The following is a 27,413-nucleotide window of genomic DNA, read 5'->3' as shown; positions in this document are numbered from 1 at the left end:
TTGTGGGAGATGGCTTTCCATCTAGAGCAGGTGTTCCCAGGTTTGATCCTCCTATGCCTAATTTTAGTGCATAGCCTTTTCCATTGATTCCCTGGAATGAGTGCCTTCTCTTCCAGTGCTCTACCGTTTGGAGTTCCTTTGGCTTCCTTTGCCTGTCTATCAGTGTTAGTGAACAAGCTTCTCCAGCTTCCCTGTGCTTATCAAATTCTCTTTCTCACTGTTGTTTACATATCTCAGCAACTGTCTCTAATTAGAACTCCCTAATCACCTTCATGGTCTCTGAGAGTGACAGAGGGTTTGTTTGTATGCAAATTAATAAGCTGGTATAAGTAAAATCAATAAAGAACAGGGCTACAGCAAGGCAAAACCTAAATTTTTTTTATTGGAGAAGAGGGTATGCTTGTAAGCATGCTAAAAATTGCTTGGAATATGGAAATTCACTGGCAGACACCACTGTTTCCTATGAAGCTTTGCAGCCTTAAATTGGCACGTGGAGTCATGGCCCTTGAGCCAGCACCACCAAAACTGCTGCTAAGTTCACCATTGAATTCATCAACTAAGAAACTGAATCCTACATTCAGGCTTGTTCAAGAGTGAAAATCCTACTTCAGATCTTCCTGAAACAGATCAATATTCTTTGTTGTTGGACTGCAGCTGCACAAGTGCTGTGGAGTGTTGAAACATGGTCAGTTTGATCTTTATAGCCAATAGATTTTGGAAACTGGAGGAAGTAAGGTCACCTAAGTCACTAACTTTATTTGTCTATTCTAAGCCAAAAATGTACTACCAATGGAAGATGGCTGTTGTTGAGGCACCTATAGTGGAAGCCAGATCCACCTGAAAATCAGACTCCTGAAGAATGTGATATCCATATTTACTGAGAGTGAGTGGCCTGACCTACTCCTGGGTTTGCCCAGAGCAGAGTTCTTGGTTAGTTTTGTCATTAGAGATTTTTAAGACAATATAAAAAAGACTCTCAGTAAAGCTGGGTTAGACTTCTGTTTTTATTGGTAGAGCTACTCTCACTTTTATCAGATATTGATGTCTTCCTGTTGTAAATACCCAGAATTCTCCCGTGTAGGCAGACCTTTGTGGCAGTGGAGTTATGCTGAGGGCTGCAACAGGTCATGACAGATACAGCTCATCAGACACCTTCCAATGATGTTTTCTGCACACTTCCAGGTCTGAGAAGCTGGTAGGGATCACTGGATTGGTTCCAAGTACAAAGTAGAAGACAGGAAAGTCTAGTGTATGTTGGGAAGTCTATAGTAGGTTTCCACCTCATTCGGAGCAGCTGCGCTGGGAAGCCATTTATATAGAGCTGCTATGTGAAAGGAATTTGTATGTGTTTAGAATGGCTATATGTATATATAAAAAAGGCAACTCTGCATGTGCCATAGATTTCTGTATCATAAACAAGTCCTGTGAGGAGCACAGGTGGAGCTGGGAATAGATGTATGTATTTATGTCATAAGCAAATTTAATTCGGGGATACAACTGTCAGTGCAGCTAGAAAGAATCCTCTGAATTCACTGTTACAAGCATGTATGCTGGCAATTTATGTATTAGCTCCAGAGGGAAAGAATTATGTGTTCAGCAGACAGCTGATGAGTCTTGGTACCCTTTTGTGAGCCTAACTGACCTTCTTCTGTAATCACTAATCCTCATCCCACCCTGTCTGTCCCCGAGCTTTCCAAGTGGAGTACACTCAATCTTTTTAAACATTTTGAAATGGGCAGTCATAGTCTGTCATCCTGCAGACAATAAATTTCCACTGACGATCCCTGCATGAAAGAGAGACAAGAGAGAGGTATTAGTGAGCCAGAACTGCAGAAGATGCTATACAAGTGAGAGTAACTTTATATCAGGCATTATGGCAACAAAAACATCTGTCTGCCATTAACCGACAGAGTGCTCTGTGTTTTTAAGAGCTGAAATGACATTAAATATGTGTGATAGTTACATTTCCCTCAGACTCCTTTACAAGATAAGAAAATCAGCTCTCTGAATAAGTAGGTCTCTGAGTATCCTTCGGAAGACAATGAATCCTGATGGTGATCAATTCTGAACTGATTTAATCAGTGACCAAGAGGAAAAGGATGATTTTGTCAGAAGTTATTGTCAGGTCATATATTGTTCAGCAATGTGTAAAAAATGAAAAGTACTTGGGTGATTTGCAAGCTATGTCTAAGAGGGGAGTTATCCATACAGCAAATTTCACTTCTTTGTTTTTTTGGGGTTTTTTTGTTTGTTTTTTATATATGTCTTTCACTACTAGGTCTTCCAGTTAGTGTCCTTTAATAAAGATGTGAAGAAATCAATAGTGAGAGAAATAAAATTCACTTTTCATCCTTGATCAAATCACATGTGAGGAAGAGTAATGGTTTTTAATGTAAGGAGAGTTTATGCTCTTCCCAGTTTATGAGTGGTATTCTCTCTCAAGAGAGTAATAGGAAATCTAGCAATTGTTAGTAGGAAGTGTGACTGCAGCAGTGGGATTCAACAGTGAAGGCCAATGATTTAGTGTCCAATAGCTGCAACAGGCTACAAATTTAATTTCCTCCTTAGCTTATTGTGCATTAAATTTTCCTTTGACAAATAGATATGAGTTCAGAGGATCAAATACTGTCCTGCTGTGAAGGGAATGTTGAATTTAGGCCGCTTGATACTGGCTAACTTGAATTTAGATCTAAACTACAGCCCTTGCAGATGGCAGTTGTCATTTATATTGGTATTGGGTTGTCCTCCAAGGGGTTTCTGATAGCTTGAATTCTGCTAATAGTGATATCTTAAAGCTAAGGCATGGGACAGGTAATGCTGCTAGAGTGATTTAATAGGAGTTTGCATTTCAAGACCCCTGCACCAAACTGGGGCCAAACTGCTGCCTCTCAGGAGTGTACTGAAGCCCCTGAGCCCAGATTTTGGTATTAACTATGCTTACATGGTGTCGTTGACTGGGCAACACTGTTCTGGAATAAAACTAGTTTGACTCTTAAGCCTTGTAGGTATAAATTTTGTACCTACCCTGTAGGTATAAAATGTCTCATTGCATCTTTTGTTAACTGAGGTTTTTTAATTGGAAATTTACTGTGCTGCTAAGCTACAAGTTTATCCAGATTGTCATTTGGAACTGGGTCTGTGTCATGCTCATCAGCAAGTATGATGTAACAGTTATATAGTGTTCAGCTTTGGTTTTCTTTAAATCTTTCCTAGATGTTTCTAAATTGTAATTTCCTCGTAAGACTGTTACCAAAGATTAATTAAATTCAAGATTCATTTTGAGGTTTATTTTAAGAATCCTTTATTTGGTCTATGTGCATGCTCTTCAAAGACAGTTATTACTCTTTTGGTCACTAAGTTACCAAGAGAGATAAAAAAATAACGAGGACACCTCTGTGGAAAACAGGATTATATTGGTCAAAGTTAAGGTCTGCGAAGTTTGCACCCGTTGCCAGAGAGACTTTCAGTTCAAAATCTTAGGTCAAGCATTTTTCTAAAATAGGGCATTGTGAAATTGAAAGTCAAGCTCTTTAAAAGAGATGTATTTCAGTCGCTTGCATTAATAACGTGCTTTATAATACTGGAACAGTGTTATTTCTGAAGCTGTCATTTCAGTGTGGTCTGGCAGACACTAGCATGTATGTCCATGGTTGATGCATTTATGTCATATTACCTTTTCCTCCCCTGTTACTTGTGATTAGCTCAAGCATAAATGGCCAGCTTCTCAGGATGCAGGCAATTACTTTGTATTATTGCTGCTGTGTGCTTAATTCAGTAGTTCTCAGCCTTTCATCCCTTACAAGTTTACCAGTGGGGATGCAGATGCCATCAGGAATTGCCTTATGAGGCCAACTCTAGAATATATCTGAACTTGCCTTTGCAGATCCTTAACACCAGTTTGTCATCCCCTCCCAATTGCTAAATTAGTGTATTTTCCTTGGCTTTGGAAATCAATATTGAACTGTCACTTTTGCTTTCCAGTTGTCATGTGCTATCACATTTGAATTTTTGATGTATAGAGAAATTTCTTTTATCTCCAAATACTGTTGAATAATCTGTTTCCAATTCAGTTAAAAAATTCCGTGAATTCCTATTCATATTGAGTTTGACAAAATCCTCTTTCATCAGTCATATGAAACTTATTAGGGACCTTAAATAGCCTATAATTTAGCTCAGCTGAGCTTGGTGGATGTCCAGCTTGTCTGGGTATTTCAAATATACTTTACTGTTGGGGTACCTGGCTGTTGAAATATTTTTCAGTGATGATGCCTGAATAGTTAAGAAACAACTGGCTATCCAGATCACCGAAATAAATGGAATAGAGGACAGTTTTGTCAAAGAAATGAGTTTATGACAGTCTGCATGTGCTATTGTTATACTACATAGCAAAGGACAAGCTGTGGCTCTTCCCAAGAACGCCTGGTAATTCCCATCTCCCTGTCCAAGATACTTGCTGCAGGTTGGGTTGTGAATATTCCAGTGCTGCTCTCTGGACTCAGGAGACTGACCCAACCAGATCACAGGCACCTAACAATGCTCCACCAGAAAGCCATACCATCATCACTTGGCATGTTTCAGAGCTCAGGCTGAAGGTATTATGTTGTTTGGTTTGTGAGTTTAGTTTTGGAATCTATTTTGCCAAGGGTTTGCAATGTGCATGTGTATGTGAGCAGTTTCAGTTGTTTACAACCTGCTTCACATAGCCCATGTCTTCTGAAATTTGACTGTATCAGTCTGTCTAACAAAAGATATTGCCCTTTCCTGCAAATGTTCCCTTATTTATGTCCTTAGGTCATCCTGTCTGCATCAGTGTTATCACCACACTCCTGAACAGGCTCCCAGAGATACTTCAGGCCTTTTCTAATTCTTTCCAGCTGCCTTTGTAGACAGTTCTTTTCTCCTTTTGACCTATTTAAAGTTAGTCTGGAAAATGTAAGTAGTAACCACTTCTGGAGTCTGTACTTCAGAAGCAAGCAGTTAAAACCTTTGATGATCAACAATAACTCATTCATTCCTGATACAGAGGCATGGAAACTCACAGAGAATGATTACAGAAGTGTTGGTGGGGATAACATCATTCTAAACTTTCCATGTCCTTTGCCACAAGCATCACATGCTGTTTCAAATATCCTTGTATCAACAGTGGCCTCAGAGGAGGCTAATGTCTTAGGGAGTAGGAAGGGAAGATATGATTTCTGCAAGTTTATTGAAAGAGTCTAAAAATACCTACCTGTTTGGAGTGTTAGGAAAAGCTTAAACTGGAATACCTTCAGAGGCATTTTTTTGGCTCTTGTTAGTTCAAGGACATTGTCCATCATGAACTAAATACTATGTACACAAGTTTAATGTGCTTGAAAACGAAGAGCAATTGAGAAATGTTCACATAGACAAGTGGAAATGTGCATGCTCTAGGCAGGCTGAGACTCAAAAGACTTTTTCCTGCTCCTGTTCTGCCTCATGAGGTGCAAAGAACCATTAAGGATGACAAATCTTGCTGACTTCTGTGATTCATACTGCTCAGGAGGAGTGTTACAGCCTAAGTCTGAATTCTGAACTGGTGTAGCAAGATTTATTTTTTTTTCACTTCATTCTCTCGGCAACACAAATTGTTTCTTGTTGTCCTGGAAGCTGAGGGCTGGAAAGTTCATTGGCACAGAAAACTTTTCTAGTTTGCAATACACAATATATTTTCTCTGTAGTTTCAGCCTGTTACTATTGCAGGTGCATGACTGCCACCAGCACAGACATAAGACAAAGGTGTGCTGGTGGCTTCTTCCTCTTCTAGGCACTGTGGTCCTGTGAGGACCTGTACTCCAGATGTACATTCCCATGGTGCTGCCTTTGCTCCTAACCAGTTGCTCCATTGCCACCCTGTTCTGAAGGCTGCCTTCAGTAGTCAGAGACAGAAATCTGCTCAGAGGCATAGGCTACCTTGGCTGCTTTGCTTTCCAGGCTTATCCTTGTGATTCCAGACTTCACCCTGGTCCACATCCGATGGAGTCTGGATTCCAGCTGCAGGGGAATGAACTGTCTGCATTATTTCCCCTACTCTCTGCCACAACCATGAGTAACAAGGACTAAGGATAGCACTGGAGAATATTTAAGATGAAAAGCCTGGAATGGGGTTGTCCCTTATGACCTTGTAGTTTCTTTATCTAAAGAGATAAATAGATACCTTTGAGTCAAGTATCTGTGAATGTTACTATTCCAGTTGTAGGAAGAATTTGCAGACATGGCTTCCATTTGGTAATAAACAGGATAATAATGTGTTTTAGCTTTGAAATTACAGTTATGGACCTACAGCAGTCTTACAATGTGTTGTCACTTCTGGAAAAGCCTCCTTATTTTAGGTAACCTTTTGGCTGAGAGATCCCTCAAGTGAACTTTGGCAAGCTGAGAGCACTACAGTGACAAAAGCACTTTGGCTGCTTTGAGTGTTATTAGAGACAGCTGTAAATATTGATGTCTTTAAAGTCCCACCTCTCTCTTCTCTCCCCCTTCTCATGTAGCCCATCTTGGCAGAGCAGTGCAGCACACCTTGCCTTGCTGTCTGTGCTATGTTTGATAACAAATGCTTTCGTATACTGGACTGAGGTGCCTAATAAAAGACACCAGCAAAGAAATAGCTTATGACTGATGTATTAGAGGGCAGCTTGAGAGAATCAAGATCCCTCTCCCAGGGATCAGTGACTGCTTACACTCTTAAACCTGCTCTGTTAGGATCTCTGTAGCCCTAGGCAGACAACGGTGTGGGATTTATGTTAAACCCAAATTTTAAAACTTTGCAGTTGTGCATAGTAAAAAGGGAGAAACATTCCTTTTTAACTGAATGGAAAAATTGTGAATCCATTTGCATGACTATGACTTCACTAGCCATAGATCCTCTCCCAAGAGGACTAGCAAATGCCAAGAAATGACCAGAGCAAGAAAATGTAGTTAACTCATTTTCTGGAAAGGGATCAAGGTGCGTGGCACTGCCTGAATTCCTGGAGTGGCTTGAATCTGTTAGAATTGTGCAGAAATGGATTGGGCAGTGTAAAGCATTCACACTGCAGTTTGTATGGTCTTAACTTTGCATGCTGGTAGATTCCCTGTTTCTCTGAAAAGTGGACTAAAATATGTCCCTAGGGTATTTTTACTGAGCTCAGTGAAATATGCTCCAACTAGGGGTAGGTGAGACACTATACTGAGGTCGGTTGCATTTTGTGAAGGTCAGATTCAGCCCAACCTACCACTGCTGTTATTTTCACTGTTCAAATGGACATGGCAAATGATCACCATTAGCATGCCCTGCTGGTGATACACCACCCTGGACAAGGAATCATATGTACTGTGAATTTTGGTCCTCAGAATGACTACCTTGATGCTGAGTACCACAGCAGATGGTATGTAGCTGTGGACTTTTGGGGGAGAAAAAGAAAAGACAGACTTTTAAAAATTTCTCATGAAACAGATAAGAAACAAACCTGTGCACAGCAGAGAAAGTTGTGGTTGCCCCACGGATGTAATAGTCGTAAGTGTACATCATCATGTCCATATCTTCTCCATAGTGTCCTGGATATTCTGTTGTTAACCTTTACATTAAGGAAAAAGAAGATAATATAATTCACCACCTTATGGAAGAGTCCAGTTGAATGATCAACTCAATCAGAGTTTCCTCCTGCTTCTTTGAAAGTTCTTGTTTCTTAACAGCACAAGATACAGTCTCATGAGACTGCCTTTCTCCTCTATGCAACTAATTCAGGCAGGTATTTGAATAAAATTCAGCAACTTTAGAACAATTAAGAGCAAACTGCAGTATTGGAATATATGTATATACACCTACAGCTCTGATAAAAGATAAAATGTGCAGTTCAGATAAAAGCAAATTGAACAAGAAGATAAAGCTCATCTAGTACTTATGTCTTTGTTGCAGGGATTTGCTCCAGCCTCTTGTGAGTCTCTGGTTTGCAGCTGTAGACTGCAGTAAATGTTGCCAAGTCAAATGACTCTAAGCATTTCTCCATTTATGAATTATATTAAGTGAATGTAACAATTAATCCATTACTCTTTGTTGTTTCCTCTTTCTGCCTAATTTATAATGTAAAAATATGGGCCTGGACAATATTTGTGCAGTGTATTTTCTCTCAGAACCTCAAAGTGGTTCTTCAATTATTAAGCAAATGATAATTGCTGCTTCCCTGGGAAATAGGCAAGTAATACTGTAATTCATTTTACAGATAATGAGCATATTCAGAAAGGGGCTGGAAGCTTGACCAGTACTTTCTGTCAACATTATATTTGAAGTCTGAATGGAAACCTGGCACTCCTTGTATTACACCATTCTACATGGGAACTGCTACTGAAATTTGCACCTTCACTCTGAAATGGCAAAGAGAAGCATTAGGTTCCCTGTAAGGGAGATGCTGTCCCTGTGGAAATAAACAGCCCAACTCGAGACTAACAGGGTTAAAACACCCTTACAGAAATCCTGACAATCTTTTCCTGACTTAATCCAGCCCAGAAGCAGTACTTGAATTATGCTTCAAGGTGATTCAAGCACATTCCAGCCAGCACTTGTGCATGTTCAGATTTTGTTAAATCCGTGGAGTTTAAGCACAGGTTTAAATATTTTACTCACTAGGAATATAGTTATCAGGATGGATTTGAGTTTTTATGAGATGCTTTGGTTGTATTTGGAGCCCAAACCTGTAACTGTTGCAGAACTCAGAAGCAAAAGTTTACCTGAAAAATGAGCTGCTCTGGGCTATTAGGTTGCTTTCCAGGTCATATTCAGCTTTTGAATATGAAAGATCATTCAGTTGGAACATCATTCCTAACAAATAATTTTTCCTTGACAAATGAAAAATGCGTCTGCATATAGAAACTCAAGCATGACCTTATAAGCACCTCAAGTTTAATCAGTCAAGTTCTTTGAATATATCTTGTTCTCATGCTTCCTGTTCTTTGGCCATGACAGTCACACACAGATTCTGAGTTACAGTGCAAGGACACCCATCCCAGAATGTGTTTGGGAAGCAGAAGATCAGGCCTGGTCACAGTGTCAGAGTTCTGACCAAGGACATGTGGATGTGCAAAGCCCTTGCAGTGCTCTGCCATTGGTAAGAAATAAAGAAGTATTTCACAGGTCATGCAGCCAGATGTTGCAGACTAGGAGAAAGAGAAGAAACCACAAACATGTCCCACTCAGCCAGAGGAGAGTCCCCATATTTAGTTTACTAATTTGAAGCCTGAGTGTCTCATAGAGCACCTTCAGAAAATCCAGGGTCATAGAAGGTTTTAACAATGAAGACCAGCTATGGATCAGCATTTAATTTTACATTCTGCAGTCAACTCCAGGTTCTGACACTTTATTTAGCTATTATTATGAGAAACCACTAAGATATGTGTTTTTATATGTTCTACAAAATGTGTTTCATAACATCTGTTTGGCACTCAGCAAGGAAAATGTTCTGTAATATTGACCAGCAGTATGTGCTGGGCAGATGAGACTGTGTGCAAGACAAGGTTAAAAAGCTCGTTTTTGCTCTACTCAGAAACAGAACTGAGAGCCAGTTCTTGGAAGTTCTTTCATGGGCCTCTCGGTTGAAAAGTAAATCTGATGACAAATTTCTGATTTGCTGTGGTCTCACAGACCTTTTGAAAAGGCATGCAGTATTATTCTGAAGTGCACTGGGAGTCTTCATTTAGCTTCCCTCTCTTTTCTTTCTGACTGCTGTCATCTTCCCCTCCCTCTCTATTTGAATCTCCACATTACCATGCAGCCTCTTAAGGCTCTTCCACTAAGAAATGTTCAAAAAATAAATCTATGCAATTACTAAAAATAAATTATTTGGGGACTTGAGCTGCTCTGAAGTGTGTCTTGTTTCACTGGCAGATGCCCACTGACTCCTTTTGTTCTGGAGAGAAGAATTATAAATAGTGCTATGACAGCAGTGTTCAAGTTCACATGAGTCTGTGTGGTCTGGATAATTAATTTCTCTTTGATGATTGCTGTACTCATTTCTGAAACTGTTCCCCTAAGCCCCTGCATTTCAAGGTTGTCTGGCTTGCACTGTGTCCTTTAGAAGAAAATGCAATTGATTGTCCATGTAGCAGGGCTCTGTGCTGTGTCCCATTCCTTTTCCATTATCTCCGTTTTATGAATCTGTCTGCACTTAGAGATGCTCTAGTGTTTAATGCAAAGGGATAGTCACTATGTGGTTTTCTCATCATAGAGGGGAGAAAGGTCATTTAAGACAGCCATTGAGGGTCTTCCCAAAGTGGTCTTCCTGCCACAGGACAATGGTTCCCTCAGGTTTTGTTGTAGCTTGGTCTGTACCCTCAGTATCAACTACTTAACTGAGAATGTTAAATGTGAGCTTGTCAACTTGTGAGCCACCCACATGGCCCTACAGACACATAATTTATTTACAAACATGGTAGCATTTGTAAGGCACATGTGGCAATGTATGGCTTGTATCCGAGAGGAGTCTCAAAACGAATGTGAGACGCTTTTTACCCTAGTTAGTGAGGTTGGCCTGCCCGTGGGCTTTTCATTTGGGAAAAGTCACCCACAGTAACCTTCACAGTGCCCTGTAAGCACCTCTGGCATTGAACTCCTAGCAAGGAGAATTGGGCTAGGGGAGCAGCGAGAAGCCTGGGAATTTCCACGTGCCCAAAGTTGCTGCTGCAGTTTGGGATGTTGTATGACCAAGCCTGTGGTGGTAGGTGGCAGGCGGCCCTAGGAGAGAGGCTGGCAAAGCAGCTGTGAGAAGATGTGTGTTATAGCAATTTTGGGCTCTAGGCACTGAGAAATTTGGTGCTAAACAAACTCTGAAGTGCAGGGGCCAGCAGGGTGTGTTTAGTGGAATTGTTTGTTAAAGCCAGATACACACCTAAGTGTTAAGTTTAGGGAAGGACTTGTAGGGGAGAAAAGAGTAATGTGAGACTTTAAAGTGGTAGTCTTTTCAGTCTGTGTGATCTGTTTGCAACAAAATACAGAAAACAGGAGCTCTGGTTCAGCTTTTCAAATCTACTTCTGGATAGTATCAGGTGTATGATGTTTGGGCACAAGAGACTTGAAGCACCAGTGACATTATGGAGAGATGAGAAAGAAGGTAATTCTGTGTTAAAGACTGGGGAAGGAAATCTGGTGATAAGGGCTGTAAGTAGTTTGGCCTGTGTGTGAGACAGCGGGAAAAGTTGGCAGAGAAAGGAATTTTCATAATGGCATTTTTAGCTAGAATAGAGTTGATGTGAAATGGTTTATCTTTTCAGTGGCTTACATTGCTCCAACCATCCACACGTTTTTCTAATATATTTCACTATAATCCTATAAATCTTGCTCAGGGTGGGATATGTACTGAAAAAAAGGCATTAAATCTTTACCAGGGTTACTGTTGTTTTTATTTTAATCTAAAAACAGCTGTGTTGTTTATTTTCCATGGTAAAGAATTGCTATGGTAGAGATTAATAGAAAACACAGAGTTATTAATTTAGCACAGAGAAGAATGTTGTACTAATCTACAGTGATCCGTGGCACTCTTTTAACAACTGACTTTAGAAACAGTTATCATGAGTCTACTGTTTACCAATAGGAAGGTCAAGTACACCAATGGCCATAGTATGTACAACCTGCTGATTAAAGAAATAAATGAGAACTGTGGGTATTTCTTGCTTTCAGAAACCAAGCAGACAAAAGAAATGAGTCTTTTAAAGTATAAGACAGTCCGTGGTAGAACAGTTTCTGGCTCCGGTTGTGGAATATACTTATTCCCTGATAATGAGTACATGGTTTTGGAATATCTTACACTGTTCAGTTCTTGTGCAACTTACAGTACTAACAAGATGAATGGCTTCTCTTTAACCTTAATATCCCTCTTTGTCACTGAACTCTTCCTCTAACAATGCCCCAGCCAAAAGAAAGAGCTGCTCCATTTCTAGAGGGAAACATAAGCTTTGACATTAACTTTCTGACATTTGAGGACAAGGAGTGCACCTAAAATGCCTTACTTTCAGATGATGTTTACAAGTACTTCAAGAGCATGTCCTTCTTAAAGGAGAAATTTTTTTTCAAGACCCACAAGCCTGCAAGTTGGATGCAATGAACATGGGAATTATATGCCTCTTTAATAAATTTCATCTCTTCCTCCAGCTGGAAGACAGAGATCATCTGCTTTAAAAAATGCATCCTATGCTGAAAAGCCAAAGAAGGTCTTAGTAAGCTGTCTTACAGAAATTCTGGCAGCTGCTCTGTGTAGATCCCAGATTGCCAGGCTGCCAGGGAACTAGAGGTGTCCTGGAGCTCCTCTAGAGATGAGAAGTTCGCTTGTGTGGCCATGTCATGTGTTTTGGGATGGAGTTCAGGCTCCAGGCTCTGAGCCCACAGATTCAGACAGACACATCACTGCTCCTGTTCCCACTGTGTTGCACTGAAAGCACTCCTGGGGCTGAGGAGCCACGAGGCTGACACAGTGGGAGCAGAGTTCTCCCAGGCCTGCAGGAGCTTCTGCGATGCAGCTACAAGCAGCAGCAGACAGCTCAAGGCAACTTGTGCCTGTCCCTCAAGAAAATAGGTCCAAAATAAGTTGGCCAGATTTCCAATATCAGATCAAATGTGTTTCTCCTAAAATGTCTCTGAAAGATGGTCCTGCAGATTGAAATGTAAGGTTATATTTGATGGGTAATATTAAAAAAAATCCAAAAAACAACCGCCCTCAAACAATTAAATAGCTTTTAAAAAATGGAAAAAGAGGGGAGGGAAATTGGGTTCTCCAGACCTGCATGTTTTCATGACATCTGTTCTGAGTTCACCTCTTAGATTTGCATCTCTGCTACTGGTTATCTCTTCTGAGAAACCTGCATAGGATCACATCATTTTCAATATGTCTTGTGTGGCAGGTTGAGTCAGGAAAACAAATAAGTACTTTAAACCCCATAACTCTTGGAAAATGTAATTGTTGCCTGGACAGTGTCACCATGACAGAGAGCAGCCAAAGCTCCAGACAGACCTTCTGGCATTTAAACTGCTCCTTGTCTGGAGTGGGGAAACAGTCATAAACAGTCTGTGCAGACTTGGGGCTGCTCTGTGACATGTGTTTGCTTTTCTGAGTATGGAGTCAAGCTTTCATTTCCTGGCAAAGAGAAAAATCGGGGCTCTAATGGGACCACTTAGTAACACTGTCTCTGCATCTGTGATAGATTTGCTTCTTTATGGTGCAAATCAGCGCACAGTTTATTTAGTGTGGTAGCATTCCCTAGCCAGGTAAAGTAAAGAGAGCTTTTCTGCCTCCTGTGAGAAATGCTAATTATTTTCAGTATGTTAAAAATGTGCAGAATCCATGACAAGTCTTGGCATGATGAAGAAGGAAACTAAGTACTTGTAAAAAAATTTACAAAGCAAGTGCAAAACTATGAGACTGGAAAAGATTAGTACATTTATTTTCAATATGAGCTTACTGTAGAGGTAAACTGGGAATTAATGGTGAGAAGATGAGCTGTAAAAGAGAACTGTTGGGTTCAAAGAGTAAGGATATAAATGCTAAAAAATAAAGTCCTTCTGCATGTATTTGAATTCAGTCATTCTATTAAGCAAAGTGAAAGCAAAGTGTTGGTTTCAGCCAGCATGATGGTGTTATAAATTAGTATTCCAATAAATAACTATCAGTTTTCAAAAATTGCAGGGATATTCTAGGTGTAAAAACCAGGATACGTTCTAACAAATCAGTTCCATGGCTCATGCACATAAAAAAATAACCCCTGTCTTTATTCATTGTAGGATCATCACACTTCAGGAGCAATGTAGTCCTGAAGCAGAAGAGACAAGAAAGACCATACATAAGATCAGCTTTTCTACTGTTTTTATATTTACCAGAGAGGTCTGTATGGAGACAACTGGAAGAAGAAGGGATCAAATACCCAATGTGAGAGGTAATTTTGTCACACCTCAATATTGTCAGTTTTCTTAAAAATGCATTTCTGCCCACATCTGGTTTCATACTTAAGGATACATTGCACATTGAAAGTCAAGGCTGCTGAGAAATTCTACAGCATGAATTTTCTTTGAATATGGATTTTCCTGTGTAATGTATGATCCACAAAGTACCACCATCATTGCATACTTTCCTGGCATTACTTTTCCACATAGCTGTATACTAATAGAAGCCTTTGCATGGAAATAAGCCTTTTTGACTGAAAAATAGGAGTCAGCAGCAGCTTGATTGCCATTTCTCCACAATTACTTTATTTACAATGAGTTCCTGGAACAGAACAAATACTATTATAGTTTGGGCCAGAAACTGCAATAAATAATGATACACTATACACACATTCTTGTGTCCTACTTGCATATACAATGTGAGGTCTTACTCATGGTAGGGAACTGCTTTGCAGTTCATTTGGAAAACATATTCTTTTTGTCAAATACATCTTAACCAGTGCAAGATACAGGCCAGAAGAGTAATGTGTGAACAAGGTCTTGTGACAATGACTTGGAAATGCCAATGAAAGCTAGTTTCTAAGTGAGATCTCCTGAGTTTAGGGGATGGGAAGTTTGGTTTCTGTACACTGGAGTTTAAAAATTCAGACAAGTCACATCTGTGACTTCACGAGTAAAAGTGAGTCCAAAGCGTGGGGTTTCACACTACCCCAGTGAAGTTCATGTTGGTTTTATGTTACCATAACAACCAGTACTCTCCCAGAGTACTACTACACTGTCTAGGCAGGGAAAGAGAGTAAACCAGAAAATAAACCATTCCTAGCAGATGATAGAAAAGAGACCACTGTTTTGGAGGAGAGACGTTATCTGCACGGTGTGGGTACTCCAGTAAAAAAGTCGTCCTGTGTGGGACCCCAGGATGACTCTGGTGAAAAGGGGCTTCAAAAAGTCTCTGCTACAGCCCTCTGCTCCAAACAGGGCCAACCACAAGGTCAGGCCAGGTTTCTCAGCTTTTATTTGGTTCAGTCTTGAAAGCCTTCAAAGAGCCTCACTGGGAAATCTGTCCTCACAGAAGAAGCAGTTTACTTTACATCCCCCTGAACTGGCGGTCCTGCGCTCAAGCACATCAGCTGCACCTCCCAGTTTGGTGTCCCGTGCGAACTGGGCCAGCATGTGCTCTGTTGCCTTCATAAGGTCATTGATGGAGACAGTAAGCAGGACAGTAAGGCAGGGTATCACCCTCTAACCACTGCCCTGTTAAAGCCTGTTAAACCACAATGTTTAACCCATTTAATTAGGATCTGTCCATCCAGACCCTAACATCCTAATTTGGGTAACTGTATGTGGAAAGAGTATATATGTATATACATACACCTTGCCAACTCTAAAGGCAGAATGTTTTCTTTATGAATCCATAACCACAAACTATGCACCAGAAGCTTTTCACAAGCCAGGTGACACAGCTTCCCACCAGTTTTACAGCTCTCCCCTCCCAGAAGAATGTGAGTACATGGGATTTCTACCCTGCTTAGAGGGAAAAACTCTTCACCTGCTTTTGAAATGCTGTCTTTTCTGCATGGAACTGCAGGTGAACTATGTAAGGCTTTCTTTCCCAAGCACAAAAATGGAGAGCTGTCACTGTTGGAAATGGAAGGACAGTATAGGAATCTGCTTGCAGCTGAGATGAAAACTAAAGGCTTCAGTAACCCCAAACATTTATATTAGGATTTACCTTACTCTGAATGCCAATTTACAGAGCAGAGACAAAGCTGTTCCCAGTTGTCAAGACAACATCTGAGGGAAGCAGAACTGTCAACAATAACAAAAAAAATGTCAAAATTTTCTGTTATCTCTCTGAAAATGTATGCAGTATTACAGGGGTACAAGAGCTTTGGAAGAACTGCTTAAAAGTCTGAGTGACTTTCCCTCAGAGGGAAGAGCCTGGCAGGTATATAAATAAACTCCCAGGTAGGGAACATCCATAGGCAATGTCTGCTGGAAAGGAGGCAGAGGAATGTTCAGAAGAATATTCAAAGACTTTGTTACAGAATTCCTGCAATTTAAAGGCATTAAAAATAATAATAATAAAAACATTTCTTTTCCTCCTGGCTGCAAGGAGACTGAAGGATGAAAAGCAAGGCAGTGCTGTTGTCTTTGGCCAGTAGCCAGCCAGCCAAGTAAGACCAACAGGCACATAAACAGTTTGTATGCATCTCAATGGCAAGCTTCCTTCAAAGCTGAGGTCTGGAAAAAGAGATTCATCACAGGTTTACTTTTTTATCCCCTACTTTTTTTTGGTTTTTTCTTAAATAGAGGTGGGTTATTCTTTATATCGCTGAAAACAGCTAAATTTTAGCTGAATGTAACCCCAGAGCATAAAATTATGAGTTCCATTGAACAGAATGGACAGGAACAATATGACCTGCCTCTACACATTCTGCTTCTGTCTTTGGTATTAATTTAGAGAAACCACACCTGTGGTGTGCTGGGAAGCTTGGGATGCATAGCTCATTTTTCCACAATCTGTTAAATTGCCAGCACCAATTGTGATACTCTGTTGAGAATACCTTTTTCTTTTGGGTTTATGATCAGTAGCTCATTTTGGCTTTGACAAAATGACTCTTTTAACAGTTTTGAGACAGGAAGCATAGCTGTATGCACTACTAACATTTCTCCTGAGGTATAAATTCACTTTTGTAAGTCATTGTGGCACAAATTTGTAACACAGAGATGTTCCTACTCCAGTAAATGTGCTGGATTTATAGTGGGAAAATGTCATTCCACTTTGGAGACTTGTGTCATGGTTTCCAGCACAGCTAGGCTGGTGCTGATCCCCAGAGCTGTTCATTGAGGGCCAGCTGCTGAGTTGTGCTGTTCAGTGTAACTGCACCCTTATTCTCTTCCCTTAGCCTCGCATCCTTAAGAATCCTGTAATGGACTGGAAATAACACGCTTAGCTCCACGAAGCACAGTTAACTCTTTTTCAGACAAGGTTTCTGACAGGTCAAGCAGCCAAAGACATTGATAGGGACTGTTGGGGGAAAGAAGCTCACAGGTTTGGTGTCTGCTTGAACTCACCAGCAGGAGTACGGGCATCTCCGGCTATAGCGGCAGCAGTAAAATTGCCATTCACGGTCCAGCACCGATGGAAAATACTGACTCTGGAAACCAGCCACCAGCCCATTGTTTGAGCAGGTTTGATACCTAATAATGAGGGGAAAGAAGAGAACACACAAGGAAAACATGGTATTAGATTCCTTGATAGTTTCAAGCACTTCTCAAAACAGCATTAACTTTTTTGATATAGAGTGCAAGTTAAGGGTTTGACTTTGTGCTGAGAAACACTGTTTGCACTTGCTGTCTATAGTGTAACTATTTTCTATAAGAAATAGCAGTAACCAATGTCTTTGCATTTATGTTGCACTTAAAACTATTTAATCAGGTTAAAGCATTTAATCATTCCAGTATGCTAACCAGGAAAGAAGATTGTTCTGGTGTTTGTATTCTCAACTGTTTACAAACCATGAGACTGACTTTAATATTTTTGTCTATGACTGTTAGTATTTGAGGACTTGGGCTTCATTGAAATAACCTTTTCAACTACTTCTCTACCAAAAAAAAAACCAAAAAAGAAAAAAGCTCAAGAAGCTATTTTATAAAATAAGTTCATTAATTTCTTTAATTGTTTTCTTTCACAACTATGTATCTCTAGGAGAAGGAATTCTTTATTAAAAACATTTAAGCTTATGATAAAATCATTATTTGGTAGCAATCACATAAGGAGAACTGCCATTTAGATATTATGTAATTTTAAGGCACATAAATTTTATGACTGGATTTTCAAAAGAAAAATGTGCTGCTTCATGCTTTCTGTGGGCTCGGTAATTCTATCATACATACGTGTGAATCACTGCCTTGAGGTGGAATAGACATGGTCTCAAAGCATGCATGCCTCTGTCTGCACACCCTGCAACACCTTAACACTGATACCCAAAGTAATTCAAGTGGTAATCAGTTTGAATAGCTTGAGTATAGTCTTGGAGACTAAAGACAAGGAGCTCATGAAAACAGACAGGTCATTAGTTCAGCTATTGAGTGCTCCTTCTCTCAAGCACCCTCCTGGACTCACTGTTTCCCTGTCATGAAAATTACAGGAATGCCTTTTCTTCCATGCTTTTCCTTTTCTTTCTTTCCCTTTCATCAAGGAAACCTGCAGCAAACTTTCTCTGTGATTTCATAGAATCAATTACAATGATATATCTGAAAATCTGAAAGACACTTTCAGAGGTAAATTGTATGATTACAAATACCAAAATGGTATTTGTATGTATGATTAACAAATACCAAAAAATCTCCTTCAGTTTCATTCAATGACCTCATGATTTATTTTCACTACCTGAAGTTCCCAGGAGGCAAAACACATCATCTAGCAGAGTTTGGTGTTTGGAAAGTTATTCACTTGTGCTCAGAGGTGTTATTGCAAAGGCAGCATGAGGCTGAAGTGTTTGTATGCAAAAGCTGAAAAGCTCATCCATTTTGACCAGTGCAGTGATGAATTTCCCTGCCTAGTTTTCGGCTTCCACTTTAGAACCCAAGGGTCTCTTCTCTCTCTTCCCTTGAGCTCTGTTGTTCAGCCAAGAGTGCTTACACTTGTTTGTGTCCCTGTATCTCCCACGCTGATGGGGCCACACGTACTTGTTGTGCTTTGTGAGATTCTAAGGACCTCCAGAGTTCAGCCGTGATGGGGACTCTGAGTTGCCATGGTATCACACTGAGTGCGGCAGCCTGCCTCTCACTCAGAGGATTTCCTATCAGGACTTTGATAGGAAGTTGTTCTGACTTTTGGCACATAGGAACATATGGCTAAGACTCTGTGTAAACATGCTGGATAGCTGCAGATGATTTGTGTTATCCTGATGGAAGAATAGTTGATACACAGCAATATGGCAATTGGTTGTACCTGTTGCAAGATGAGCATTAAACTGTGTAACGTAGCAACAAAATTTCTATCCCTCACCCTTTCAAGTTACCTGCGTTTGCACTGCTCAAGTCCTTGTGCCCCTGGGAGATTTTCTAGTTCTTTTGCATGTGTGTGATATTGAGAGCACTTTGTTTCTCCATTTCCTTTGTGTTTACTCTCAGAATCTCAACACTGCTCTACAATTTCCCATTCCTACCCATCAGTGTCTGATATTCCTGCTCATACTTGTCTTTGTGGGAGGTTCTTCTTTCCTTTCTCTTCCCACCTGCTCACATTCAGTCTGGGAAGTCCTGCCCTCTTTCCCACTGTCTTTGTCCTACAAAAGTTTTTATTTTCTTGACACATTATTTTCCACTAATATAGTCCAGTTGTGATGGAAAGATTAATTTTGAAAGAGATGTCACTCATGGACACTTCTCTCTGTAGTGAATTGAGAAACAAACCTAGCTAGCATAACTCTCCTATGCTTATATGCACTCATATTGGGGAACCAGATTTTAGGATTAAGTTTGATTAAAAAAATATAATTGGTATTGCCTTAAAAATTAGTTTCTTAGATGGAAAGTATACCTGGACATAAGCAATGTTTTATAATTAAATTGCAGTTTTGTTTTAACATATTTCAAAGTAAAATTTGAAATACACATTAATGCTCATGTTCACTTCTCTCTTTGCTTCTGTCTCATATACACAAGGTCCTGTAATCTGTTATTCAAGGTCAGTATTAGGTTTAGGAAAAGAAAGATAATAGTGATGTTGAAGTACTTTTCTTTAGCTTTGAGATAATGTAAAATTTTTTGCCTTAATCTTTCTAGTTTTCAAGTAAAATCCTTTCAATACTCCTTCAAAAATGAAGAGATGCTCTCAGGACTTAGAGTGCTTATTTGCAAGCTCATATAAAATATTTCCCTCTCTTTCCTTTTCCCACCTGGCCACTTTCCTGCAAACAGAAAGTAATTCTTCAAGGGAAACAAACAACCCCTCCCCACACACCTTTTCAGTCAGTTGCCCTATGCATTAATCTGAAAACACCACTTAATATGTCAGAATTTTTTCATTCTCTGGCCAATTCACTACTTTTGTCACAGCAAATCCTGAAGCAATCCTGAAGGGTGAATAAAAACTAGTGATTCAGGAACTCTGATTTATAGCCAAGTGAAAACAATGCTTTCTTTCACAAGACCCACTCTTTAGCACTTTTACTATAAAGGGTAATTCAGTATTCAGAGTTAATGTGACTGGGTTCTCCTCACTCCTGAAATCCTGACATTGCTAAGAAGAGAGGAAAATGCCTCTTGCAAGGTGAATGCAGAATAATGTGAGAAACTGGCTGGGGTTGTGTAGGATTCAACTTGGCAGTGGATAGGTTTTCTTTTTCTAGTTGGCTCAAGTAGTGAAGTGTGAAGAGTTGCCTCTTGGATCTGGTACTGGGAGAAGAGGAGGTGAGCTGGCTGGTAGAGGGGAGTGAGAAGATTGGTGGTGAAGATCAGGGGCACTTGGATGGGAAGTTGCCCTTGCCTTGGGTAGAGGTGTGGAAAATGACAGTGTTCCACAGAAAGCCTCATTCTGGGGGGAGTTCTGTGTAGTAACAGGGATATGGTATCTGAGACTTTCCTGGCTTGCTGTGATTCCTGTGAAAACCTTCACTCTGCCAAATCTTCTTCTGAACTGGTTAATGAGTGTTGTACATCTGAGGTGTGTCATGGCAAGCAATCAAAGCATGTATCCATGTTACAGATTTAGTTCAGGTCAGAACTGCTTTTGTTCTTCACTGGTGAGCTTTTACCTGTGAGACCAAACAAAAGCTGGCATGAAACAAACCCACCCAAAATCCATATGTGAAATTGGATCTGTGCATGACATATTTCACCCTATAGATCCTCTTAAATTGTGCCACATTATTTGCAAACATCAATAACAACTTCAGCATGTTCCTCATTGACTCAACAGGTATCTGCCAGACTGAATACAAACATTGCTTACAACAATAGAATTGTTTTGAGCAATGGAATCAGTTTTGGTGTCTCTTCATACTTATGCCTGCATCTTAATTTTGCTCTTTGCTAAGCAAAGCCCCAGAGTGTTGTGCCCCATCTAATGCTGGTGCTGTGTGGTCCCTTGTTCCTCAGCTACATCAGCACCATGTTATCCTGAGGATGAGAACCCAAAGAAGCAGCCTGTTCACTACAAATCTGCCCAGGGAAGCCCAAGTCCAGCTGCAAGAAGTGGTGCTGTTAGAGCCTGCACTGAATTCCTGCTGCACTGACTGGGCTGGTGCTCCCTGAGGCTCTCTGAAAACACACAGAGGCTGACTCACAGCTCAGTAGGCACTGGGTCGTGCTGCACTGAGGGTGATGTGTTCCTAATAACAGGGTAACCTGAGAGTGTCATTCCATGTCCCTGGGGAAGGGAGGCCCTATGCTGCTTTCCTGAGCTTTGTGGAGTGTCCTCCCTATGTGCAATAGTATTAATTGCATGGTGAGAACAAATTCAGTGGTCAGTCTGTTACAGGTGAATGGGGAGACATAAGAGGCTGAGGGAAGGCTCAGGACATTTGCAATTCTGGCATCCAGTCAGAGGGAACGACTTTTGACTAGGCCATGTCAGTCTCCAAAAGCCAATTCTACAAGGAGTCTTTCATATCTGTTGGAAGATTTGTTGTGGGGTGCTGAGATGTTGTTATGACTTCCACATGCGAAAGTCAGCCTTTGTAACATATTCAGCAATATTTTCTTTAATTCAGGGGGCATTTATAACTTACTTTTTGCTCCCTGACCAAGGGAAGGCAAGGCCCTTTTCACCCGGGTAATTTCTTCTTGACAGTAGCTGATGAGGCCTCCTTTTCTACAGAAAATTCCTGTTCTCCTCAGATGCTCCCACTGGACTCAGTCCACTGCAGCTGTGCTAAATGGACTTGTAGCATTAGTCCTTTAACATAAACTTAGGGCTCTGAAGAAAATTAACTTGTTTTTGTAGACAGTACAAATGGGAACAATTTCAAAGAGCAGCTGGATTTGGTTTGGGTAATACAGCCTCAGATTTGAAATTTGGGTTTGGTTAGAGGCTGGAAACAAAAATAGTTCCTACTGATATACTAAGGTATGCTGCTAGAGCCTGAACAGATTGATCCTTTGCTCAGTAGTCTGTCTTTGCACCTAGTTTGTGAGCAAAGGAGGGAGAGAATGGGAGTGGGGAAGGAGAATCTAGATATCTGTTTTTTCTAAGTCTCATCTAAACACTTTCTCAGAAGTCTAAACATAGAAAAGAGGCAATAAACATGGAGTAAATAGCTCTTGGCTGGAAATGCTTCTCCTTTTTGCTTTACAACAAAATATCGTCAATATCCTCATATTCTGGGAGTATATTGAGGATATGGCATGGTTTCATCTGGATCATGCGGTGTAAACCAAACTTATTTTCCTGGAGGGAAGAGTTGCTTGTCTTCACTTGCAAGCTTTTGTTCCTTTGTTTGTGTGAACCCTGTCTTTTGGTATGATAGATTTCAGGCAAGAAAAATATTTTTTCTCAAAACCCTTGTTCAGAGACTGATCTATAGAGACAACTGTGTAGTATACAACAAAGCAGCGAAGAATAGTCTCACCCTCGATCACTCAGACCTTAGGTGGTGAAATATTTAAACAAGGTCAAAATTTCTTCAGTACAAATGGAGATAAGAACATAAAATTTGTGCTCCCTGAAAAGATAGGATTCTTTGAGAAACTGCAGCATAAAAAATAGTAGAAGAACTGCAGAATCAGGATATGCTCTGGAGACTTTTCCTTACCCCAGGCATGAGTATTTCCAAATCATCCAGGAACTGGTTCCTGCTCCCAGTTGTTCTCTCTCTGTTGAATATCATCTTGGTTAGCAGATAGTTAGCCTTACTCTGAAGGAGTAAGGTGTTCAAACAGATTCAACAAAGCTTTTGTACATGTACTTAACTTTAAAGTTATTCACAGATTAGTGAGGCTGAGAAGGCATTCCTATCATCTGATCCAATCTATTGCCACAATTTCCCCTTAGCCTTGTAACCAGTTCACAAGCTTCTTGTGCCCTTTCAGCAAAACACAAATGCACATAATCTCTTCAGAAGTGTATGGACATATATGATTAACTTCAGGGGTGCATTTATGCAGTGGAGCACCATAGTTAGATATAATCTGAAAGGCCACTAGGGAATTTGAGGTAGCAGTCAGAAGGGATTGGTCTTCATAAGTCTGCTTGTGAAAGAGCTGGGGTGCCCCAGAGGACAGTTTTTAGAGTACCTGTTCTGTCCATTGACCCTGGAAAGAGGCAAAGGTCATCACTAGGCATTAGATGCCTAATGTGGATCTGTGACACTGTCCTCTTTCTGTTGAATAGTTTTTTCATATTTGAAGGATTCGAAATTTTATGGATCGGTTGTCTAAGTCTGTATAACCCCTAGTGTTAGTGAAGGAAGTAAATTTACCAAGAAGCTCTGCCAGTGGTTCCCTCTTGCTCCAAACTCTCCTATCCTTATGGTCCCCACATCCATTTCTGTCATTTTGCCCCAAATACCAAAAGCCAAAGAAAATAATAAGTTGGAGACTCTTTCTTCTCTCTTTTATATTCCCTCTTCATTTTCTTTCTTAAGCTTTTCTTGATTTATTGTCTTTTCTAAAGAAACCCCTCTTGAGTTTGTCTCTATTGTGCAGCTGCACAGCAGTAATTTGAAAATCACCATTTGAATTTTGAAATGCCGTAAGCATAATTTGTCAAAGGTTATTTTTTTGGTGTTTCTGCCAGACTAGATTTTCTGACTAGGGTTCTGGCTGAGAAACCAGAGGGAATTCAGAGAAGAGATGTAGGTATGATCAGTACTTGCTTAGGATTGTTGGAATATAATACCTCCAGAGGAGAACTAGAAGAATGGAGATGTGTTTAGCCTGAAAGCAAAAGCATGGGTGAAGGTGTGTGGGTGAGGGAAAGGCATAGCTGCTACCTATTATTAAGTAAAAGATTTTACAAAGGATGCAGCAAGCTTGTTCTCATTACTCAGTGAAGGTAGGGTAAAGAGTAAAAGGCCTCAGTTGCAGCAGAGTAGCAGCCTTTGGCACTGGTTCCCACAGCATAGAAAAGCTGGAAGCCCACAGCTTGGACAGATTGTGGAGTTCACCATCCCTGGAAGTGTTTAAGGACAGACCAGATGTGGCATTCAGTTGATCTGGTGATGTTTGGTCATAGGTTGGACTCAATGATTTCAAGTCTTGTGTGACCTACTTGATTCTGCAAGATTTTAGCAAAAACTTGGCAGACTTGTAGTTACTGGTGGTACAAGCAATTGACTATCCCTGGATGTGGTGTGCAAGGTGAGACAAGATACTCTGTGAGACAGAGCTGAAGAAGGAACATTTCAGTCCATCCTACCAGGATGGGAAATGAACTAGCAAGTCCAGCAGACTTGCTGACAAGAGAATGATGTACTGCTCAACCACCAGCTTGTGGGGTGATCATCAGGGAGGAGAGCTGGCCAAACAGGAGCTATCGGTACAGATGGTGACTCAATTTGTGGTCCCACTTGAATATTGAGTGAATGTGTTTAGAATTGGGGGTGGCTCCAAATAGCACTGAGGTGGGTGTGGAAGAGAGAGAGAAGAGGGGCACCTACGAGAAGTAAGAATGCCAAGAGAGAAGGCAGGATTCTCAAAGGTTCCCCAGAATATATTAGTGCCATCACTCTAATTTTGAGGTTACTCTGGCCAAACTTTCACTCCAGTCTGAGATGAGACTGCTGGGTTCTTGGGCAGCAGTGTTGGCATGACCAGGGATGTGCTGGCACACTGCAAACCTCTCTCCATGAAGCACTGCAGATACAACTAGCTCAGCCCTGGGGGTGGAAAACTGAAATCTGCAGAATCCAACCAGGCACAAATAGCTAGGATTTATGGAAATGGCCCAAGTAACTAGGAGCACAAGTTCATCCTTGCAGATGGATATGAAGGGAAGGGAAAGGGAAAGGGAAAGGGAAAGGGAAAGGGAAAGGGAAAGGGAAAGGGAAAGGGAAAGGGAAAGGGAAAGGGAAAGGGAAAGGGAAAGGGAAAGGGAAAGGGAAAGGGAAAGGAAAGGAAAGGAAAGGAAAGGAAAGGAAAGGAAAGGAAAGGAAAGGAAAGGAAAGGAAAGGAAAGGAAAGAGATGTTGGACTGGAAAAGTGAGCTAATGAAGAAGTACTAAAATAACTCAAAAAACTAGTAAAGGGAGAAAAACAGAGAAAAGCAATTAAAGAGGGGTTGAAAAAGAAATACATTTGGAGAAAATATAGGGTTTGCTATAGGAAAAAAGTAGGCAACAAAGAGGACAAAGTGAAAAGATGTTTTTAGAAGGTGAAGGAAACAAGGTTCAGCTAATGCACTGTGAATGTAGTCATGCTAAGCATACAGAGCACAGTGATAAATGGTTACATAGCAGAAGAAAATTTTCTGTATAGACTTATACAGTATCCTGTTTGTGAGAAGTAAACTTGAGCAATTGCTGCCAGGGATTTTTAGAAAAAGAATAATAGGTTTATTTTGAACAAAAGAAATGTTTCAAAAATAATTCAAAATTATTATTATGTAAAAAATAGAAATTGTATCAATGTATAAAAATTAAGAAGTCATCCAGGATTATCACAATGTGTTCTTTTTGCTTGTTTTGCAGCTCTCCCTGGTTCTTTTTCCAATCTTATTCCAAAATTAAACATAGGGTAAATCATTTTTTCCCTTAGCAATTGCATCAGCCATAGGCATGTGTCACATGGTAAATGAAAGAGTATTAATAATTCAGAACAAAAAATTTGAATCATATAAAAATCAGAAACTTCACATTTCCTTGATAAACTATTCCCATATAACAAAATTCAAAAAAATCTCATTGCAACTTCTGGTACAAAACCACTTCAGCTATTCAAAAATACTCATTCCTGCATGCATTGCATTCTGTCCAAAGCACATTTTAATCCCAGAGCTGTCCAAAACTCTGTTTTCCATTTCATTAAAAAACCTCAGAAAATAATTAAATACTGGGTATTCTGCCCAAATATTAAATACTGTACAATTTCCAGAAATCATTGCAGCCACATAATGTGATCACCTTTCCCCCCAAGGTTGATGGAAAATGTAACATTTAGTTAAGCAAATTGACAGTATTAGGAAATTAACATGATCTGCTATCACCATGCAGATATTTATGCCACCACCATCGCTTGTTAGTGTGGATTTTTGGCTCTTGTAATAACAGTACAACTAAAAAACAGCACTTGTCTACACCTAAGCCAAAAAGCTTAGCAACAGAAACACAAAGCAAAGAGCCAGTACAATACAGAGATTATTTTTTCTAGTGATAAGAGCATGAGGATGGAGTGAGGAGTTTGGAAATTTGTTTCCCAAATAGTCATTGATTCAGTATGACTTTGCAAAAGGGACTTTATGCTCTCCTGTGAAGTAGGTCCTTGCCTCATATTCCTTATCATTGAAACAAGAGTGAGACTGACCACTTCACAGCTGAGCTTGTGAGTGACCAAAGGACCCCACTTGTAAAGCACACTGACACCCTCCAGCAAAAAATTGCTACAGGGAAGGCAAATGTGAGGCTGATCAGCTCCATGCATTGTGATTAATGAGTCTTAAGGCACTGAAGCCTGCTGGTTATCATGGCATTCATATGCATTTGCATTGCTCTGACCACAGTATTAGGACCTGAATTCCACAGGGGTTATCAGGGCTGTGCCCTCCAGGGATGGTTGGGGTTATCCTACCATTCGGTTCCTGCCCTGTTGATCTCTTCCCACCAGCACTCTGTCGGCTCACCGAGGCTCTGGGATGCTGGCATGCAGGCATAGTTCCACAGTCTGTCAGAGCCTTCCTTCTTGCTGAAGACACTTCTGACGGCCACGATCACCTGCCCGTGTGGGCACTGAAAGTTGAAACCTTGCCGGTACACATTGACCCATTCATCATTATCTCCATAATTATAGGGACCATAGTAATAGTCACTGTACTGGCCCCATGCCACAGTCACCAGAGGCAGGAACACACAGAGAAGGAAAATGTCCATCCTGAAGATGTTCCTGGCTTAGAAGTGCCCCTCTGGGTTGTTGGGCTGGCCCTTTTATATTGCCTCTAACATTTGGCTTCCAGATGTTATGTTTTCAGATCCAAGCACAGTGTGTCATTGCTTAGCAAACCTTCTCTGAGCTACAGAGACGTCCAATTACTTTTAAGGTGGAATTCTGCAAGTACAGTAAGACTGCAGTCCTTAAGAGCAGGGTCTTCCCACCACCACAAACCATCTGATATCCTTTACTGCAGAGCTACTGTCTGCAGCAAGCTGCATGTCACAGCTGACACAGACATCCTCAGGACACTTTCACCCTCAGGACAGAGGTTAAGCTTGAAAATGACTTTATTTGAAATTAAAGCTCTATTTGAAGTTGCCATTTTCCATCATTAGTAACATGCAATTGAATGTGACCCTCTGTGTGTGTGTGACCATCCTCTTTTTCCTAAACATGTGTGT

General features: G+C 40.5%; 1 protein-coding gene and 1 long non-coding RNA gene across 2 annotated transcripts in view; one reads left to right on the top strand and one right to left on the bottom strand.

The window, feature by feature from the left end:
- Positions 1-27,413, top strand: part of LOC147654364 (uncharacterized) — a 97,967-nt gene that overhangs the window by 59,920 nt on the left and 10,634 nt on the right. The window contains exon 3 of the long non-coding RNA XR_015285026.1: positions 13,760-13,911. This is a non-coding gene — a long non-coding RNA (uncharacterized LOC147654364). The remainder of the gene's footprint in view (positions 1-13,759; positions 13,912-27,413) is intronic.
- DPT (dermatopontin) lies at positions 353-27,018 on the bottom strand. The gene is made up of 4 exons (XM_023941963.2): positions 26,653-27,018; positions 16,997-17,122; positions 7,467-7,574; positions 353-1,784 (listed from the first exon to the last, which is right to left on the bottom strand). Exons 1-4 carry the CDS (start codon positions 26,949-26,951, stop codon positions 1,718-1,720), a joined length of 600 nt encoding a protein of 199 aa, XP_023797731.1. The 5' UTR covers positions 26,952-27,018; the 3' UTR covers positions 353-1,717.

This window comes from Cyanistes caeruleus, chromosome 3 (genome assembly GCF_971803275.1).
Source record: "Cyanistes caeruleus chromosome 3, bCyaCae1.hap1.1, whole genome shotgun sequence".
NCBI lineage: Eukaryota > Metazoa > Chordata > Aves > Passeriformes > Paridae > Cyanistes > Cyanistes caeruleus.
Note: the sequence above shows the minus strand (reverse complement) of the source record. Positions and strands in the feature narration are given on the sequence as shown.

Bases quoted from the DNA above. Each gene is read 5' to 3' on its own strand.
- DPT (XM_023941963.2), bottom strand. From the start codon at position 26,951: ATGGACATTTTCCTTCTCTGTGTGTTCCTGCCTCTGGTGACTGTGGCA. The intron at 17,123-26,652 runs GTAGGATAACCC...CCTCATTATTAG, and splicing joins AACAGGGCAGGAACCGAATG to GTATCAAACCTGCTCAAACA. The intron at 1,785-7,466 runs GTTTGTTTCTTA...TCTTTCATGCAG, and splicing joins ACTTTCTCTGCTGTGCACAG to GGATCGTCAGTGGAAATTTA.